Genomic DNA, 19,899 nt, shown 5'->3' with positions numbered 1-19,899 from the left:
TGAGTATGTGGATAATCCCACATCCTCACTGCTCACAGCATGCTAGAAGCTCTAGCTCACCTCATCTAAAATCAAACTCTGTCTTCCTGTAAATCTGTTCCCCTTGGTGACTTTCTCATGGACCACCCTTCTCTAGCATCCATGCAATCCATAATTATATAATCTTTGACTTCTGTCTGCAAAGAGAAGGCCAGTTGCCAGGTTTAGGTCTCTCCTCCTGTATACCCACACCCTCTGTCTCCCATATTCTCACTAATCCACTCCAACACACAGATTTTCGCCAGTCAATTTTCCACTATCATGAAAAACCCTTTCAATTCCCTTATTAACCTTTAATGATGTCCTTAGTACCCTCTCTAGCAATCCTGACCCCATTACTTCTTATAACCTACCCTCCTTCCCACCTCCATATAAACACACAGGTGTCCCCACAAACCTGCTCTGATCAGACTGGTGGCCTCACTTGCACTGGGCTACCTCCATGCTTTCATCCAGGTTATGTGGTTGGGGCCAGGACTGCCATGGGAGTTCAAGAAGGGCTGAGTTATGGCAAAGGAGACAGTGGCACGCAGCTGGCAGCACAGTTCAGCTCAACACTCAGCCCAACACTGATACACAGCTGTGCTCTAACTAAAGGAGAGGAACCAGTGAAAACAACAGGCAACATTCACCACGTACATATCAGACACTGTGCTAATAAGCATTTTACAAGCACCATCTCTTAATACTAAGAATCTCCATTCTAGAAGGTGTTATTACTATCTCCATGTTACATGAGGAAACTGACACAGAGATCAAGTAATTTATGCAGAGTTCGACAGCTAATTAAAGGTGGGCTTGCCACTCAAAGCCCGATGTGTCTGGTCAGAGTATTTTACTGAACCACCATCTCCCAAGTGGGCTAGACTTGCAGGGAATAATCACTTATGTCAAGTCCTTCCTTTCTCCAGTATCATCAGAGAAAGATCACTTGAAAGGACCACATCCAATTGGAAGCATTTCTCATGACTAACCATCAGATGAAATGCTGCAGTCATATTTTTACCCATTTCACATTCAAGACCAAGCTCCCAAGTACCTCTTCTGCAGCTCCCTCACTATACATAACCATCCTCATTCAATCCATCTCAAAACAAATTCTGACAATGACACATGAACTGTACATAGTCAGCTGGCCTACCAGGTCCTTTATGCAGCTCAACATATAAGGTGACACCAAGTTAAAACAAGTGAAGTTCCAATTTGGGTACTTCCATCTCCCTCCCTGTATCCTGATCCAGTGCCTGTCAAACCCAGGAGGGGCTTGGAGTCAGGTGTTTGATCGTGGAGAAAGCTGCTAGGGTTGGCCCAGCAGATGGGGAAGGGGATGGCATCACTTCTTCACAATCTGAATGACATCCTCGTCCTCCAACGTATGGTCTTTACCCACTTTTTGAGGATTGTGTTTCACAGACAGACCCCACACCAGAGCACTGTATGGAAGGAAAAAAAGAACATTCAGTGTAAATAATCACCTAGCTTCTACCTACCTAGGTGCCACTTTCTGTTTAAGAGTTAGCATTCCAGTTCTTAAGAGTCAAAGCCCTGCAACAGACAAGGTTCCCTATCCCCAGTCAAAGCCCAGAGGCTTTAGCTTCCCCTCAAGTGTGGCACGCTGGAGCCTTCACAGAGAAAGCAGAAGACTTCAGAGTCATGTGGTTCCCCATGCTCCAGAGCCAATTTATGAAAGTCAAGGAAAAAAATACAAACGAGAAGTATGATGAGACTAATTTAAAAATAAAAGGAGAAAGCATAGACTTGTTACAGAGAAATACCCTGAAATAATTGATTGGAAATTGATTCCTACAAATGCAATGTCAGTTACAGAATACTAGTTTTTATTGGGCCTATGAACTATCAGTGGTTACTGGTAAGAAACGTAGGATATCCTTCCTTTGCCATACTAGGAAAACTCTATCAAGAGAGTATATCCTTATCCAAAAGGTTTAGGGGGGCCTCAGTACCCAGTGAAGCCCAATACAATGCTACATTTTGTGTTTGCCAAGAGGAAAATGAATTAACAAGAGAACCTCAGAGCAATCTGTATTGTCAGCCCTCCCAACTTGAAAAGGTGTTTAGGGCTCTTCCTGCTCCAAGTTGGCATGGTGTCACTTTCTGTTTTGATTTAGATTTAAGAAGACATTGAAAGGTTCTAACCAAGCAAGCATTTCCTGATGCCTGATTTCTATAACTCTATCTATAAAGAATTACTCGTTAGAAGAAAGCTCACAGGGAAAAGAAGGCACCACATGCCATCATACTTACTATTTAAATTCTTTGATAAGATTTTTGTGAATCTTCATGCAGAAATCCTCCACTGTGGTCCTGGAGTAAGGCAGCACCACTGGGGACGTGTAATCGGGCAACTGGCCCTTGGGTTTGGTGTAACTAGAACACAGAGGGAGCAGAGGCTGCTTACTTCTTAGAATGCTTCATGTGTGAACACAACTCAACCCTCCATCAGCCCAGAGATCAGACATGGATAACCTCTATCTTGAGGGAGAAGGTGCCCTCAATATGGCCTTGCAGATGATAGGAATTAATTTATTTTTATCTCCAAAAACAGATTATGTTAATGAGCTCTAGCAGGTATTATTTTTGGATAGTCTGCTTTAAGTCCTACAGTAATAATACCCTCTCCACTAAGACTTACATCCTCACTAGTTTCAGATAGTCCCAGATCTTTTCCAACAGGTCATCAAAATTCCAGCGGTGATGGGCAGAGATGGGTACACAGTGAGGCACCTTATAGATAATATCCAACTCCTCAATGGAGATCTGATCAATCTTATTTAACACATAGATACAGGGGATATAGACTCTACAGAAATAGAAGAAAAACAGTATGTTAGTCTGGAGCTGCGGACAAGACTGTCAGTCTGACTCAACAGCCCCTCACCTGGGACTCAAAATCAGAGACTCTAAACTGGAATCATGAGAAAGTCAGCCAAAAAAAAGAAAATGTTTCCTACCTAAATAAGGTAGAACATGCAAAAAGTGAATTATCAGTTAAGTAACAAAACTCAAGCCACAGTCCCTAGTCATGCAACTAATTACTGGAAAAGCATGCTGCAGTGTAAATAACATAAGCTTTAGAGTCACACAGAATGTATTCCCAGCTCTGTCACTTTCTAGACATGTGTCCCTAGGCGATCTCAGTTAATTTCCCAGTTGTTTTATGAACTGTAAGAATGTAAAACACTTCTAATAATATAATAACTTCAAGAATTAAAAAAAAATTTTTTAAAAACAACATCTAGCAATGTCACAATCCTAACTGTTCAATCAATAGGGCAGCTAAGGTTACTAATAATTAGGCGAGCTACAACTTCTCAGGCTTCAGTTGCCTCACTTATAAAACATGTAACTCAAAGCACCAGTTTTTGTCTGTTTTCAAATGCCAGAAGTAACTTAACAGTACTTTCAATTATTAATTTCAAATAGTAATGTCTCATGTTATGTAAGATCTCAGTTATGTACTCTTAGAGAAAACAGATACAGCCCAGTCTGCTCTAAGTTCTGCAGAACAGCCTACAGAATTTCTCAGATGGATTAATTCTGTGAGAGCAGACTGAGGACGTACTCTCTTGAACCACCATACAACACAGAGCTTAGGCGATAGTCTAGTTCATACCAAGTAACTGAAACAAGCAATTTGATAATCATCATCAAACTTCAGAGCAAAGAAGGATGTTAGCAATCAAGAACAACCCTTTATTTTATCAAGAAAGCAAGGCCCACTATTATCTGAGATAAGAGCACAACTAGAGTTAGAACTGATGTCTGCCAGACTCACAATCCAATGTTGTTTCCATTACAAGGCTTCAAATTCAAACTCAGGCACCATTTAGTCAGTTACCTGTTTCCTTCCACCACGTCAATGAGGTCATCTGCTGTGGCGTCACTACGCAGGGTCACATCGGCATTATGGATTTTGTACTCAGCCAGAATGCTCTTCACAGTTTCAGCATCCAGCTCACTCTGAGGGCACTGAATGGGCACATAAGACAACAACTGGTCAGAGAGCAAAAAAAAAAAAATCTAAAAGTATCTGTTGATGTACCCAGATAAGTCTAGATAAGTGCAAATTTATTTCTAAAGACCATAATCCTAGATGAGACAGGCTTTGAGTAGGAAATACTTAAAATCTAAAGAGGTAATTAAATTAAAATGTCATATGGGTGGGCCCTAATCCAATATGACTCATGTCCCCCCTTACAAGTTTGGAACACAGACACACAGAGGGAGGATCATACGAAAACACAGGAGAAGACAGCCATTTATAAGCCAAAGACAGAGGCCTCAGAAGAAACCAGTACGGCTCATATCTTGATGTCAAATATCCAGGCTCCAGAATCGAGAGAATTAAATTTCTGCTGTTTACACCACCCACTCTACAGTACTTTACTACAGCAGCCATAGCAAAAATACAGAAAGAAGGCTCCAACTCAAACATTATGAGACGATAATAAGAAAGATCTTTGGGGCAGGACAGCTTAAGTCTATGCCAGTCTGGAGCTCTAGAATATTAGATGTTACAAGAAATTCTCAATCCTCAATTATATGACCTAGAAGGAACATTTGATAGAATCGATCACTCTTACCAATCTGAAACACTTTCTTTAATTGGCTTTCAGGATTCTAAACTTTTCTTATTTTCTTTCTTGACTGAGAAGTTTTATTTGCTGATTCTTCCCATCTCCTGGCCTCTAATCATTGTGAGAGGGTGGAGGAAGGTATCACAAAGCTCAATCCTTGAAACTCTTTTCTATTTATACTCCATTTCTCAACTAAGTGATCTCAGCTAAGCTCATGGCTTTAAAATTGATAACCAATAAATTTATAACCTGCAGCAAGATCTTTCCTCAAATGCCTATTTGACAGTAATATCTGGCTGTCTAACTTGAGTGTTACTGGCATCTTAAACTGAATATCTGATCATTCCCTCCCTTCCAAACCTATTCTACACTTAAATCCTACCATTTTAGTCACGAGTCCGTTTTCTAGCTCATAACAAAAACTCACCATCACCTCTTTCTCTCACAACCCACATCCAGTTTAGCTGTAATTCCTACCAACTATTTCCAAAATCTTTCCACAGTAACTACTCCACATCTCCACTATTACAACTCTAAGAAACAATCATTTCTTAACTAGATTATTGTAATAACCTCTTAAATGGGTTCTGTGTTTTTCCTCTTAACCCACTGCAGTCTGTTTTCAACAAACAGCCAGACTGATTCCATTAAAACCTGAATCAATTTTATTCCACAGACAGGAACCCAACCATCTTCTGCAAAGTAGAAGTATGTATGGCCCTATGCTATGACTTCGTTTCTTCCTACTCTTCTACTTGCTCATTCTGCTGGTCTTCAAACAAGCAAAGGCACACTCTACCTGTCTTGCACTTGGATGTTCCCTCTACATGAAATGCCCTTCCTCAACATATTCATTTGGTTCACTCCTTCTTGTCACCTCAGTGAAAATTTCTCTGATCAACCTACTTAGAACCACAACCCTTCCACCAACACTCTCCCTCCTCTTTCCCTAGTTAACTTTCTGTCCTTAGTTTATCCTAACATAATATACTGTATTAGTGCAGCAGGTAGCACTCAGACTCATAATATACTGTAATCACTCATTGTTTGTTTGCTACTTCCCCATTCGAATATAAAGCCAGGAATTTTTGCCCCCTCTTCCATTTCCAAATAGGAAAAGGAGTACATCAACGCTGTATATTGTCACCCTGCTTATTTAACTTTTATGCAGAGTACATCATGAGAAACGCTGGGCTGGAGAAAGCACAAGCTGGAATCAACACTGCCAGGACAAATATCAATAACCTCAGATATGCAGACGACACCACCCTCATGGCAAAAAGTGAAGAACTAAAGAGTCCCTTGATGAAAGTGAAAGAGCAGAGTGAAAAAGTTGGCTTAAAGCTCAACATTCAGAAAACGAAGATCATGGCATCTGGTCCCATCACTTCATGGCAAATGGATGGGAAACAGTGGCTAACTTTATTTTTCTGGGCTGCAAAATCACTGCAAATGGTGATTGTAGCCATGAAACTAAAAGACGCTTACTCCTTGGAAGGAAAGTTATGACCAACCTAGACAGCATATTAAAAAGCAGAAACATTATTTTGCCAACAAAGGTCCGTCTAGTGAAGACTCTTGAGAGTCCCTTGGACTGCAAGGAGATCCAACCAGTCCATCCTAAAGGAGATCAGTCCTGGGTGTTCATTGGAAGGACTGATGTTGAAGCTGAAACTCCAATACTTTGGCCATCTGATGTGAAGAGCTGACTCATTTGAAAAGACCCTGATGCTGGGAGGGATTGAGGGCAGGAGGAGAAGGGGATGACAGAGGATGAGATGGCTGGATGGTATCCCTGACTCGATGGACACGGGTTTGGGTGGACTCCGGGAGTTGGTGATGGACAGGGAGGCCTGGCATGCAGCGGTTCATGGGGTCACAAAGAGTTGGACATGACTGAGTGACTGAACTTCCATTTCCCCTGAAAGCCTAAAACAATGGTGGCCCATGGGAGGTGCTCTATAAATCTGTGCTGAATGAATGAAAATAGATGATATAAGTAGCCATCTACTCCATGCAAGCATAAGCTTTAGTTCCATACCACTCCAGAGGGGAAACAAAGACACAAAAGTAGTCTGAGATGGACACTTGTTCTACTCTGTCAGTCATTACAATGTCATTGTATTACTCCAATTAGCTCTGGGAGAAGCCAGGCAAATTCCAAATGTCAGTGTCCACATACCACAATCCACTCTCCACCCTAGTCCCTTCAACAACCTACCCCATATACTTTCTTCACTTACAGTGGCTGTAAGATTAATGCCTCCTTTATCCTTCTTCTTAAAGCCAATGTTGGGGGGTTTGCTGTTCAAGCGAATACCAAAGCCTTCCAGCTCATTTTCAATTATCTTCTTATGTCCCAAGGGTTTCAGGACATCCAAAACAATCAAGATCAAGTTACACGTTCTGGCCACTGAAGAATTGAAAATAAAAAAATCTTTTTCAAAGATCATTAAAGACCTGCAAATGCAGGAGATGTAAGAGACGCAAGTTCGATCCCTGGGTAGGGAAGGTCCCCTGGAGGAGGAAATGGCAACCCACTCCAGTATTCTTGCCTAAAAAATCCTATGGACAGAAGAGCCTAGTGGGCCACAGTCCATAGGGTCACAAAGAGTCGGACACAACTGAAGTGATTTAGCACGCATATATATACACACACACAGCTAAGGTTTCCAAAGATTTATGCCAGAGTCACTCTGCAGTGTATGCTGTTTTCTGTTAGTGCATCGAGAGACGTGTCTAGATCTAGATACACCAGCAGAAAAATAATCTGGAATGAAGCTGCAAACCAGGTAACAACCTGAATCCCGAAAGAAGTTCAGAAAGATTTGAAACAGTAAGGATTTTAAAAGAAAAAAGTTATCCAATTAGCATATTTTTTTGTCAACTTTCTTGAGCTATAATTTATAAAAAATAAATAGTACCCATGTTAAGCATACAATTTGATGACAAATGTATACACCTATGTAACCACCATAGCAACTGAGATTCGGAACATTTCCATCATCTCCAAAAGTTCCCTTGTATCCCTTTGCAATCAATCTCCCTTTCAATTCCCAGTCACCCACTGCTCTGTCACGATAGGTTAAATTGCATTTTTAAGAATTTTGTATAAATGGAATCATACAAAATGTACTCTCTTGTGCCCGACTCTTTTCATTTAGCAAGTTCCTAATAGTCATCCATGAATGACTTCTAACCTATAATTCTATAAATAGCTAAATTATTAATTTAATGTAAGGGTGGAATAAAAATACTTTCAAACATGAAGAAAACAAGAACAATTTACCTATCATTCACTCTTTTTCATTAAGTTTCTAAATAATGTACTTTAGCAAAACATGAAAATAACCCAAAAAAGGTAAAACAACAACTCTAAGAAACAGGGGATCCCATACACAATCTCATCCATGGAAAAAATCTGGAGCTACACTGTCCAACACAGACTCCACTAGCCACCTGGGGCTATCCAAATATACTGATTGATAGGCATTTGATCTACTGGAACATTTGAAAACTATTAGCAAACAGAAAAGTAAACAAAATAAGAACCAATTATTAACTCAATGAAAAACAAATTTAAAAAGCAGATTTCAAGAGAAAAGAAATCAGGTCATAATACAGTACTTATCTCAGCACTGAACAAGTTACACAGTCATTATATAATAACATAAACCATGACTGATGAGTTAACTAAAAATTATGATATTTCTTTGAAAAAATAGGAGAACAGATATGGAGTACGAGAGCTAATTTCCTACCATAACATGAAACCAATAGATGGTATTTAAAATTAATTAACCATGAAACAGTAATATAAGCATAACATTTTAAAATATGAAGTAGAAGAACAGTTGAAGACTTGACAGCACTTGCCAATGGGGAATGACAGTAGAGATGGAAACGGAGTAGCAGATTACTGCAATTTATGCTTAGCCTTTTTTTTTTTAAAGGTTGTATCATGCGGCTTGTGGTCCTTGACCAAGGATTGAATCCACTCCCTAAGCAGTGAAAGCATGGAGCTTCACTGGACCACCAAAGAATTCCCCTATGATTAGCCTTTTATAACATTTTACTTTAAATAAAAAGAAAAGAAGAAAAGGCATGAGTGGGAGTCAGGAAACCTGAGGTCTAGCTCTGAATCTGTCACAACAGGGCAACATTGTATCAAAGCCCTTCAGTTCTCCTGTCCTTCCTTTCCCTTCAAATGGGGGTCTGGACTGCTACTCTCTGAATCCCTTCAAGTTCCAACATTTTGCTCCAGTGAGAAGGCAGGTAAAACTTTCCCTTCACTGTGGTACCAACTCCAAGCTCCACAGTCCCTAAAGGAACAGCACCCAGTGAAGAGATGATACACCAGGACGGTGGCTCCAGAACACTCACCTGCAATGACCTGACGGCCTCTACCTTTCCCATCCTTGGCACCTTCAATGATACCTGGGAGATCCAGAAGCTGCAAGATTAAGGAGAGAAAAGGAAAAGCTGGCTATAAATCTGAACAGATTAAACAGAATGATTTAAGTATTCAAAATTTAGGAGATCCAAACCCAATCTTCCTTTTAAGTAAATGTGTAAATCTTACTTTTACTAAGCATCTACTAAATACCAGCTGCAAGCTTCTTATATACTTTATCTCACTCAAAATACCTAGCAAGTCTGTGAATAAGGATATTAGTTGAGGTTCACAGAGGTTAAGTGGTTTGCCCAAAGTCACAGTCCAAATAAATCAGATTTTAATCCATGTCTTGGGGACACAAATCCATAATTCTACCTTAGTATCTTTCCATATTTTCCCACTTTCCAGTAAGTTGAGCCTCCACACAAATTCCTTACTATAGATAATAACTGGATTATGATATTCACAAGTGATAAATCCTGAGACCTCTGCAAATCCTCCAATTCACAAAAATTTCTGCAGTCATTCTTAAGCAAGCACATAAGAATCACATATAAAACAATTTAGAATGCAGATATTTAAGTCCCATCCCTGCAAATTCTGCTCTGCAAGAGCCAAAGTCGGATTCAGATACTGATCTGTATTTCAAAAGGCTCCAAGGATGACTCTGATATGTGTCCTCAGTTGAAAATAACCACTCAGTTGCCCGGGAAATGCAATAAAGTAAAACTTCACATAAGTCACAGTGTATGTAAACTAACATCAAAACCAAATCTGTAGCACTCATGACTCAAATTCATAAACTACAGTTATAAGCTCTTAAGAGTCTGTTACGAGCACATGTAAAATCTGAAACTACCAAGGGCCATGGTACTGTATGGCCAATACCGAATTATCTGCATAAACAGACAGGGATATAGTCGAAGCTTATGAAAACATCATTTAAAACTAGTCTTTGCTAGGGAATTCCCTGGCAGTCTAGTGGTTATGACTCTGCATTTTGAATGCCAAAGGCCCAGGTTTCATCCCAGGTCTAGGAACTAAGATCCTACAAGCTGTGCCCCATGGCCAAAGGAAAAAAACAACAACAACTATCTTTTGTGGAAAGCATATCTGATATTACAGAAATATACTTCACATTAAATAAACCACAAGGAAAAAGAATGAACTCAGGAGGTATTTAGAGTTCAACTTTTCCATTCGAGAACCTGCTCAAAAGCTCCTCCCTATTCCTCACTACATAATAAATAACATTACCTCCTCTAAAACTGGGACTAGTGAGCACACCATATCTTGATTTCTAAGTACCTATCTCCAACAAAAGGAAGGACAGAAGTGGTTCATTGCAGGGCTGGGGCAGGGAAAATATAAGAAAAGCCTGGGGACCTCCCTGGTAGTCCAGGGGCAAAGACTCTACACTTCCAATAATTCAGGGGGCCTAGGTTCAATCTCTAGTCAGGAAACTAGATTCTGCATTCTGCAACTAAGACCTGGCACAGTGCAATAAATAAAATAATATTTCCTTTAATATTAAACTGAGAAAAAAGAGCAAGAGCTTTCTAACTGTGGCAGCTTAACATGGTGGAGAAATTTATTGAGGCCCCGACACACAAAAAAGCAAGTTAACTTAAGCTTTTCTTGAGAGGGAAATATTTAAAATTACATTAAACTATTTAAATATTTTAAATTACACTGAACTATTAAAATGTGGCAACTGAATTTCACCCAATAAAAACAGGCCATGCTTTACATATATGAATTTCAGATTACAACTCAGAATTGGAGAAAAGAAAAAATATATCTTCAAATCACATAACTGTTTAAGAACTGGATACTAACCTACTTCAAATTCTAATGCCTTTAGAAGTTAAAGCAGATATATGTGCGTGTCCATATACATACATACACACACACACACACACACACACATATATGACAAGAGTCCTAGGGACTCTAGCAAGGTGAAACATAAGCCCCACAATTTCTGAAGCACTGTACATCCACTCTGCAGGCCAATCTCTGACTATGTGAAACATCAGTTACCTTCCAACATCACTGGTTAATTGGTTAGTTGGTGGTTCAGCTACTACTTGAACATCTCCAGACACAGTAACTAATTACCTCAAAAGGTACTATTCCATTTTTCGGCACCTTTATTGTTAAAAAAGATCTTCCTAACAACAGTAACAACAACAAAAACCAGAAATCAATCTCCTTATAATAGACGGTTCTAATTTTGTATACCATTCCCCAGAGAATCACAGATAATGAGGCCTCTGTCACAAAAGAGCCTTTTAAAAAACATTTTGAGGGCAGTCATTTTAATCCAGCTAAACACACCTACTAGTATGCCTACTTAACTTGGTTTCTGGAGAAAGTCAAAAGGGAAGGAAAAACAGGCAGAGGGCACAGATGGAAAACAAAGCACCATGAAAAAAAGGAAGGAAAAAACCTGAAAAGGTCAAAAGAGACTGAAATAAGTGAAAGTTTTGAGGAAAAGACAAGAAAAGAGAGGGGTTATACCAAGAGGCGCCATAACATCTCTTCAGGAAAGAGGTTACTCTCTGAACTGACAAAACTGACTATCAATAAGACTGTGAAACCAGATGAAATTAAGCAGTGGTCCAGATATGCCCAAGTGGCCTCATTCTTGTTATATACATTGGCATGGAGTCCTAGAAAGGTACGTGTTCTAATGGTACCTAACCAGAAGGAAAAAGTCACTGAAAATACCACCAGGACACTGGTCACTCCTTACTTCAGACTCTGTAATACGGAAATATGAATGCACTTCACAACTCACTGCGTAACTCACTGTTTAGAGGAAAAACAAATGCCTACACTAAAGAGTTTTTAAATGTTCTGCCAAGGCACTGGGGGCATTCTGATTTTCAAGACAAACAGCAATTCTCAGTATCTGTCAACCTACTAGATGCAAGAAGCTCACAATTTCACCATTAGATTCTACTACACTGCTTTCAACAATAACAGATCCAAATCTTTGGAAAGCTGGATTTTTCAGAGATTACTATGGCAAAAACTAAGCAACACACAAAAATCAGGGTGGAAAAAGAAACACATGTGGCAGTATTCAATCTGACTCCAAAGTTTGAGAAGTTACATGGTACCTAACAGTGTCCATATCCCATTAGTAAATAACTGTAGCTGTAAGGTCATAAATAATTGTTTGGCTCTATTAAAGGAACAGAACCATTAGGTTACTTCTCTTGGCCTGGAGCACTGCAAAAAATTACTGGAAACAAAAAAGCTGTCAGGAAATAATTACTAAGACACTGAGGGTGTGAACCTACTGAGACACTAAGGGCTTGGGAACCTCTAGCCTAGATTCAAATGTCATGAAATTCAGAACCTTATCTTCTTAGCTGCGGAGCCAAAAAGAAAATGTTACACCATATTTTATATGTATCTTTCATACCCAAATGGACTCCTCATTTGGGAGCCCTAAATCTATCATCTATCTAAGAACTTTTGAAGACAACTTCATTAAGCCTCACAGATAAGAATTATCTTCTAAAAAGGGTCTGATCATGTTATTCTTTATTAAGAAGTTTCTAAATGGCTCCCAGCTATGTACAAGATAAAATTCAACTTCCTTGGCAGACGCATAAGATCCTTCATAATTCAGCTCCAATCTACCTTTCCAAATTCAGTTTCTACTACTCCCTATCCACAGCTAAGCTCAAAATACAGGCTGTTCCCCATTAGAGCTGCCTGAAATTGCCCTTTATATTCTCCAGCTGATAAAATTCTAACAAACGTTAAAACCCATCTTACTGTCACTTTCTATGCAAAGCTTTTTCTGTCTTACCAGACCTTCCCTTACCCCACCCTCAGGTGGAAAAAGCAGTCCTTCCTTTCTCTGTGTTTTTACAAACGATATTTTTATTTCTATCCACTGGTCCTCTCTGTCTCCCCTGCTAGCCAAAGAGGTTCTAGGAGATCAAATATGAGGCTTGGCATACAGAAAGTTCCAAGTAAGTTCTTTTTCAATGAATGGAAGAACTGACTTCTTCCAGTCCTTGGCCTGTAGGCCTAACTTACCTGGATCTTAGCACCTTTGTATCTGATGACGCCAGGCACAGTGGTCAGGGTGGTGAACTCGTAGGCTGCCACCTCGGAATATACCCCTGCCAGGTTACTGAGCAGCGTTGACTTCCCCACAGACGGAAAACCCACAAACCCAATTCGAGCATCACCTGTCTTGGCAACATCAAATCCTAAAACATCAATAAATATAAAAAGAAGAATGTTATCCTGGGAGCGTTGAGACTCAAGCAATTCCTTTTACATTCTGGTTGCCTACCCCTCTAAAACTTATTTCTCCAACTTTAGCAGTTTTATCTCTAGGGTAGAACGTAAGCACACAAAACTCCCCCATGGCAATTCACAGTATTTAATGGATTGTTTGATGGAAAAACTTTATACCTCTAATTGTTGTTATATACCTATGCACAGTATTTAGAGCCCAAATATTATACAATAATTGATCTAAAAAAACATTTTTTTTCCCCCTACAAACCCTGGGAACTGTGTGACTAACAAGAGTTTTCTTTTCTTACAATTAGTTGCAAACAAATTCAAAGCCTAATTTGTGGCCCTTCCCTAGAAGTGTACAGACCTTGTGACATTACTTTTCATACCAACTTTGTCTTGGCATCAACTTATTCTTTCTACCTTCACTTCCCTTTGCAGCAACTTCCTTTATCTTGTCCGCTCTTTATTTATATATTTCACTGAGCCAACATAAATCTATTTTGGATCAGGACAGGATATACATAAACAAAACCCTAGTTCACTTAGAGAGAATATTCATTAACCTTTGAAATCAGCAGAATTGGGAATTCCCTGGCGGCCCAGTGGTTACAACTCTGCACTTTCACTGCCAAGGCCCAGGTTTAATCCCTGATAGGGGAACTAAAATCCCACAAGCAACACTGTGTGGCAAAACACACACACACACACACACACACACACACACACCCAGAAATCAATAGAATAGAAATAAACACAATTCAAGAATTTAAGCTTAGAAAACAGACATTTCTAAACTAGTTTTTACCATATGCCTTTACTACTTTCATAAAAATTACACACACACAAAAGGAAAAGAAAAACCCAGACACAAACCTTCTCCTGGTCCTCCACCACCACCACCTTTTGGAGTAATGAGCTCCCTGCGAAGCTTAGCAAGACGAGCCTTAAGCAACCCTAGGTGGTGTGCTGTGGCCTTGTTCTTCTGAGTCCGAGCCATCTATTAGGGAGGAATCACAGGCATAAATCAGAAGCAGTTCCTACAAGGTAAAACATCCAGAATGAATGCTCCCCCAGCTCTGAGAAGGATGTTTTCTTCTAAGTCCTACTAACGTCACTATACCCACTTTAAGTCAGACTTTAAAAGAGTAAAAATCCATTCTCTCCATCACCCAGTCAATTCGCCTCATTACAGAGCAAACAACTGAGGCCCAGAGAAGAAATGTGACCAAAATCACTACAATCAGCGTTCACCAATTAGACTACAACTCAACTGCTGAACGCTTTTCAACTGCCTGTACCCCATGTACCCCAATCGATTTTAAACAGCTCTGAGCCCTTGAGACAGAAGAACCACACAACAATCCAGCTGGAATCAAAACTACCACAGATGACAATTTACTTCCAGACCCTATTCCTGGGAGCAACACTCTGGGAAAGGGAGTCACCAAAGCAGAGACCAGGGAAGAAGGGGTGTGAAGAAAGATACTGAGGTACGTGAGTAAATCAGGGCTAAAGTGAGGAGATAGGATTCCGTGCTGCTCGCAGAAAAGAAACTGAAAGTTCAGACAGAAGCCGAACGCTGGGAGGGGGTGCCAACTAAGGTGCAAAAGTATGGAACGCGGGCCCGGGCTGAGGGGGGTCAGGGAAAGCGAGCCGAGGCTGAGGGGAGGCCGGCAACGCGGCCCCGGGCCTGACACGTCTGAGGGGAGTTCAGGCGGGAGCAACGCCGCTTTAGAGGAAGGCTAGGACGGAGCGTTCGAGCGCCCATTACCTCGGCTTCGATCTCCGCGATCTTAGCTAGGGTGCTGCTCATGGTGGCGAGTTGCGGTGGACTCAACGGCCTCCACAGATGCAGTTCCCCGCCTCACAAGCGCCGGCAAAACGGCCACAACCACTAGGAGCTACAGCAGTGCGCAAGCGCGATATTTCCTGTTTCTCACGATAGTTCCGCGCGTGGCTCACCGCGAGATTTACAACGTGAACTGGTTTCCTCCTCCTCTTCAGCCAACCCCGCCCCGTCCCGCGAGCCAGTGCGGTGTCATAGAGCCCGCGGGAGTGGGGGCCAGAGAGGCCGCCCCGGTCCTTACCTCCCCGAGCGCGCTGAGGGTCGCGCGCCGCTCGGCCCCGCCCCGCCGGACGTGCCCTCCGCGTAGGGCTCCGCGCCCAGCGCCCGGCGCGTGGTGTATGAGGAGAGACTCCTCGCTGCTGACCCGCAGCAATCAGACCCTCTTTCCCGAAAAGGGCACCCACGTCTTCCTCGCCAGCACCGACGGGTGCTGGGGCCCCTTTCACTGCTGGGGAGACACCCCGGGGGACTGCTTGGCCTCCTGGGTTGATGTGGAGACCCATCTTCAGCCTGTCTTGTCCTCTTGGGAAAAGAAAATACCCCCTTTCCATCACTCAAAACTATTTTTAGGTGTCTGTTTTGTTTACCCCCCAACCCCGAGTAAAGTGCGTGGCACATGGTGAGCCTGCAGTAAATGCGTGCTTGGATTAATTCCCAAAGAACCGGTCCTTGAAGCATTGCTCTAAACTGTGTTAAGGATAATTAAATAGCGGTACCTCTATGCTGTGAAATACTATTTCAGGCATTAAAACGTAGATCTGTGTGGTCTTAACTGAAAGGATGTCCAGGACATAGTGTTTCAAGAAAAAAATGGTAGCAAGACTGCACCTACGTTGTGATCCCAATTATGTTAAACTCCAGGTCAGTTCAGTTGCTCAGTTGTGTCCCACCCTTTGTGACCCCCTGGGCTGCAGCACGCCAGGCCTCCCTGTCTACCAACTCCTGGAGTTTATTCAAACTCATGTCCATTGAATAGGTGATGCCATCCAACCATCACATCTCATCTCATCCATCAGAACAAGACCCAATTTCCCCCTGTTAGTCTCTCCCATCAGGAAGCTGCCATAAGCCTCTTATCTTTCTCCATCAGAGGGCAGACAGACTGAAAACCACAGTCACAAAAACCTAACCTATCTATCACATGGACCACAGCCTTGTCTAACTCAATGAAACTATGAGCCATGCCTTATAGGGCCATGCTGTGTAGGGCCACCCAAGATGGACGGGTCATGGTGGAGAGTTCTGACGAAACATGACCCGCTGGAGAAGGGAATGGCAAACCACTTCAGTATTCTTGTCTTCACAACCCCATGAACAGTATGAAAAGGCAAAAAGATAGGACACAGAAAGATGTTAAAGTTCAGTTCAGTTCAGTCGCTCAGTCGTCTCTGACTTTTTGCAACCCCATGAATCGCAGCACGCCAGGCCTCCCTGTCCATCACCAACTCCTGGAGTTCACTCAGACTCACGTCCATCAAGTCAGTGATGCCATCCAGCCATCTCATCCTCTGTTGTCCCCTTCTCCTCCTGCCCTCAATCCCTTCCAACATCAGTCTTATCCAATGAGTCAACTCTTTGCATGAGGTGGCCAAAGTACTGGAGTTTCAGCTTTAGCATCATTCCTTCCAAAGTATACCCAGGACTGATCTCCTTTAGAATGGACTGGTTGGATCCCCTTGCAGTCCAGGGTACTCTCAAGAGTCTTCTCCAACACCACAGTTCAAAAGCATCAATTCTTCGGCGCTCAGCTTTCTTCACAGTCCAACTCTCACATCCATATGTTTATAGAGTTGTACATGGTTAAATGGTCTGAATTAAAGGATACAATCTCAAACAGTGGGATTGATGCAAGGAAAAGTGGAGAAAGCCTTTCACTTCTTACTCTGCATTACTGTTGTTCAATTTTTTTAAAAAAGATTAATGTATCCATGCATTATTTGTGTAATAATAATAAAACTTAAAATTTCAAAAGGTTCCTCTTCCCCAGTGTCTTGTGCAGAGGAAGCCAGGATGCCCAGAAGCTGTGTGCTGATTTTGAAAGCTGCTTCCTGCAAGATCAAGGAATTCTTGTTGATTGATTGATTGATCCATTGGGAGTCCACAGGCCAGGCTTAACCTGCAGGCTGGCCTCCACTCAGCCCTGGGAGGGAAGTTTATTTATCTAAATTTTTAAGTAAGAATAATTCCAACTTGCCAGAGACGCAAAAGGAGGTTTTATCCCGCATAAGGGAAGGAATGGGGAAAGGAAAGCTTTTATAGAAAGTCCCAAAGGACTCAGAAGTTTCTTTCTTTTTTTTTTTCTTTAACCTCAGTCTTTTCATAAATAAATTAAGGGGTGATGAGGTAATTAGATCGTGCACCGTCTAATGGAGGAGGGAAGGAGAGGAGAGGAAGTCCAGCTGGAATGGGATATGATCAAAGATCAGTCTTAAAAGACAGATAAAATCAAATCTGCATGCCTTTGCTAACTTAGAGTACTTCAGGAATTAATTGGCTGACAATATCAAGGGCATGATGCCCTGTGAAGAGGGTCTCCTTAGCAAATCTGTCACAGGGAGCCTGCAGCTAAGTTAACCATTTCATTGACCAAAGACACCCCAGGACCCCCACCTTGGGGGCCCCAGGTGTCAGGACTGTGCCAAAGGGTAATATTGATCTCTGTCAGGTCCTGTGGTGGTTTGGTCACTAAGTCATGTCCTACTCTTGCGACCCCACGCACTGCAGCCCACCAGGCTCCTCTGACCAGAGGATTTTCCAGGCAAGAATACTGGAGTGGGTTGAAATTTCCTTCTCCAGGGGATCTTCCCAACCTAGAAATCAAACTCAGGTCTCCTGCCCTGCAGGCAGAGAAGCCCTTGGGCAGCCATGGCCAGGCCTTAAAGCTCGGCTTCTAAGAGCCATAGCTGGCCCGGGTCTGCTGGACACTAACCACAACAGAAGGCCTTTTTGCCCTAGGGCTAAACTACTAGGGCCTTGGCACTGTGTTTCTTAAAAAAAAAAAAAAGGAATAAAACAGAGGAAATACAGAAAAGGCTTTGTCTCTTGCCAGGACACTGCAAGCATTTTGAAGTAACTGCAGTTCTTCAAATGTGCAGGTGTTCTCTACACTTGCGTTGCCTGCTCAGTATACTTTTCTCCCACCCTTTCCTTGCACCACCTGCATCTAGATAGCTCTTCTTCAGCCTCATGGTCTTCCAGTCCATACAGTCTCTGAAAAGCTTTCCTTGAAGCTTAAGACTGGGTGGAGAGCCGCCCATGGCTGCGCAGGTTTTCACCCCATCAGAGCGACAACCGCTCTACTTGTTTACTCCTCTGACTGCCCACCCAGCCCCGAGCCTCTGAGGATGTAGAGCTCCGGCACCAGCATGGGGGCAGCTACAGGCAGTCCTTGAAACATATTTCTTAACATGTAAAGAATTCTAACAGTCAGGAAAGTAAAATGGAAATAAAAACAAGACAGGGGAAAAATTTTTTTAAGAAGAAGCTTAGAAGATATGTAACTTTCCCCCTAAATGACCATTTATAGTTTATCTACAGACACAATAGTAAGGTAAGCTAAACATCTGTGTCTGGTTGATGGCAGGAGAAATAACAGGATAATGACACATGAAAAAGCCATGTTACTACTTTTCAATTGGCTTCAAAATTCCCAGATACAGGAAGAAAAAATAAAAAATTCCCAGATACTGTGACAGTGGAGGGTGGGAAGCCCGCCATGAAGGACGGGTATCAGTATCACTAGTGCGTGACGTGTCTCACTTTTCGAAGGGAAATCCTCGAGAAGGTGCTCGTCTAGGGCAAACTCCAGGAGATAGTGAAGGACGGGGAAGCCTGGCACGCTGCAGTCCACGGGGTCACAGTTGGACATGAGAGAGCAACTGAATAAAACAATTCTTCTCTACAAACACGTTCTCTCTTAAATGCAAAAAAAAAAAAATACACAAACGTTTTCACTAAAAGTCTGCCTCTTCTGCCATTCAAGTGGGTGATTCCTTGATTTGCACAATACAGTCTACTCATTTCCGTTCAGTATGAATTATGATCCAGGGACTGTGGTAGGCACTGGGGATGCAAAGAGGGGATATCTTTTATCCCCCAGGAGAGGGGTAAAGGTATGAAAATACCCCAAACTCATTAATACAAGACCCAGTGAGCAATGCCAAGTGTCAGAAGAGATATGAACAAGCTACCTTGTGGGGTTCAAAGAAGGAAGTGCTTACATATGGTTTGGGTCAGAAAATGGCTTTGAAAGAGACGTGCCCAGGGAAATGGAGATGGAGACGAAAGAAAGGGAACATTCCAGGCAGATGAGGAAAGGCAGGGCGGGGAAGCACTGTGGGCTTCAGAAGTGCCATTAGGCTGGAGCAAGTGTATGGCTAAGGGTGTCTCAAGAAAGGAAATTATTCCTAAACACCAGCATACATCCTGCTCAGCTGAGATGGTGAATATGGTCAGGGCGGGCAGTCATTTGGGGGCAAAGAGCAAATAGTACCTTGCTAAAAGATAACTCACTTTCCTCCCTTAGTTTCCTTCTGAGAAAATTGTAAAAATATCCAAAAACTTGTATTATTTGTTCTAAGTATGCTCAAAATCAGAAGAAATGAACTGATGAGAAATCTTATTAAAACCCTAGACTAGAAATGCCAATCTAGTTTAGCAAAATGGAGGCAGGTTGGAGAAATACATGTATTTCCAAAGCCTTAGTCATATTTAACTGTAGTATGTTAATAAACAAATGTACATTT

The 19,899-nt window shown here is 41.9% G+C and overlaps 1 protein-coding gene across 2 annotated transcripts; it reads right to left on the bottom strand.

The window, feature by feature from the left end:
• Positions 1–586: 586 nt before the first annotated feature.
• Positions 587–15,209, bottom strand: DRG1 (developmentally regulated GTP binding protein 1). Of its 2 annotated transcripts, XR_011146155.1 has the most exons (10): positions 15,080–15,209; positions 14,182–14,305; positions 13,096–13,271; positions 9,021–9,090; positions 6,881–7,050; positions 3,899–4,029; positions 2,693–2,860; positions 2,305–2,427; positions 1,181–1,472; positions 587–630 (listed from the first exon to the last, which is right to left on the bottom strand). XR_011146155.1 is itself a non-coding variant. In XM_068989978.1 (9 exons), exons 1-9 carry the CDS (start codon positions 15,119–15,121, stop codon positions 1,373–1,375), a joined length of 1,104 nt encoding a protein of 367 aa, XP_068846079.1. In that variant the 5' UTR covers positions 15,122–15,209; the 3' UTR covers positions 1,121–1,372. The 2 variants fall into 2 exon arrangements, 1 of the variants encoding a protein (XP_068846079.1); XM_068989978.1 differs by lacking the exon at positions 587–630 and having other exon boundaries at positions 1,121–1,472.
• Positions 15,210–19,899: the final 4,690 nt, after the last annotated feature.

The sequence above is a fragment of the Capricornis sumatraensis genome, chromosome 17 (assembly GCF_032405125.1).
Source record: "Capricornis sumatraensis isolate serow.1 chromosome 17, serow.2, whole genome shotgun sequence".
NCBI classification, from domain to species: domain Eukaryota; kingdom Metazoa; phylum Chordata; class Mammalia; order Artiodactyla; family Bovidae; genus Capricornis; species Capricornis sumatraensis.
This window is presented reverse-complemented; position numbering and strand designations above follow the sequence as displayed.

What these genes read in the sequence shown, in the direction of transcription:
- DRG1 (XM_068989978.1), bottom strand. Translation starts at nt 15,121, where the DNA reads ATGAGCAGCACCCTAGCTAAGATCGCGGAGATCGAAGCCGAG. An exon ending in GACGTGGTGGAAGGAAACAG is followed by an intron (nt 2,861 to 3,898) that starts GTAACTGACTAA and finishes CTATTTCTGTAG; the next exon opens with AGTCTATATCCCCTGTATCT. An exon ending in CTTATCAAAGAATTTAAATA is followed by an intron (nt 1,473 to 2,304) that starts GTAAGTATGATG and finishes CCTTCCATACAG; the next exon opens with TGCTCTGGTGTGGGGTCTGT.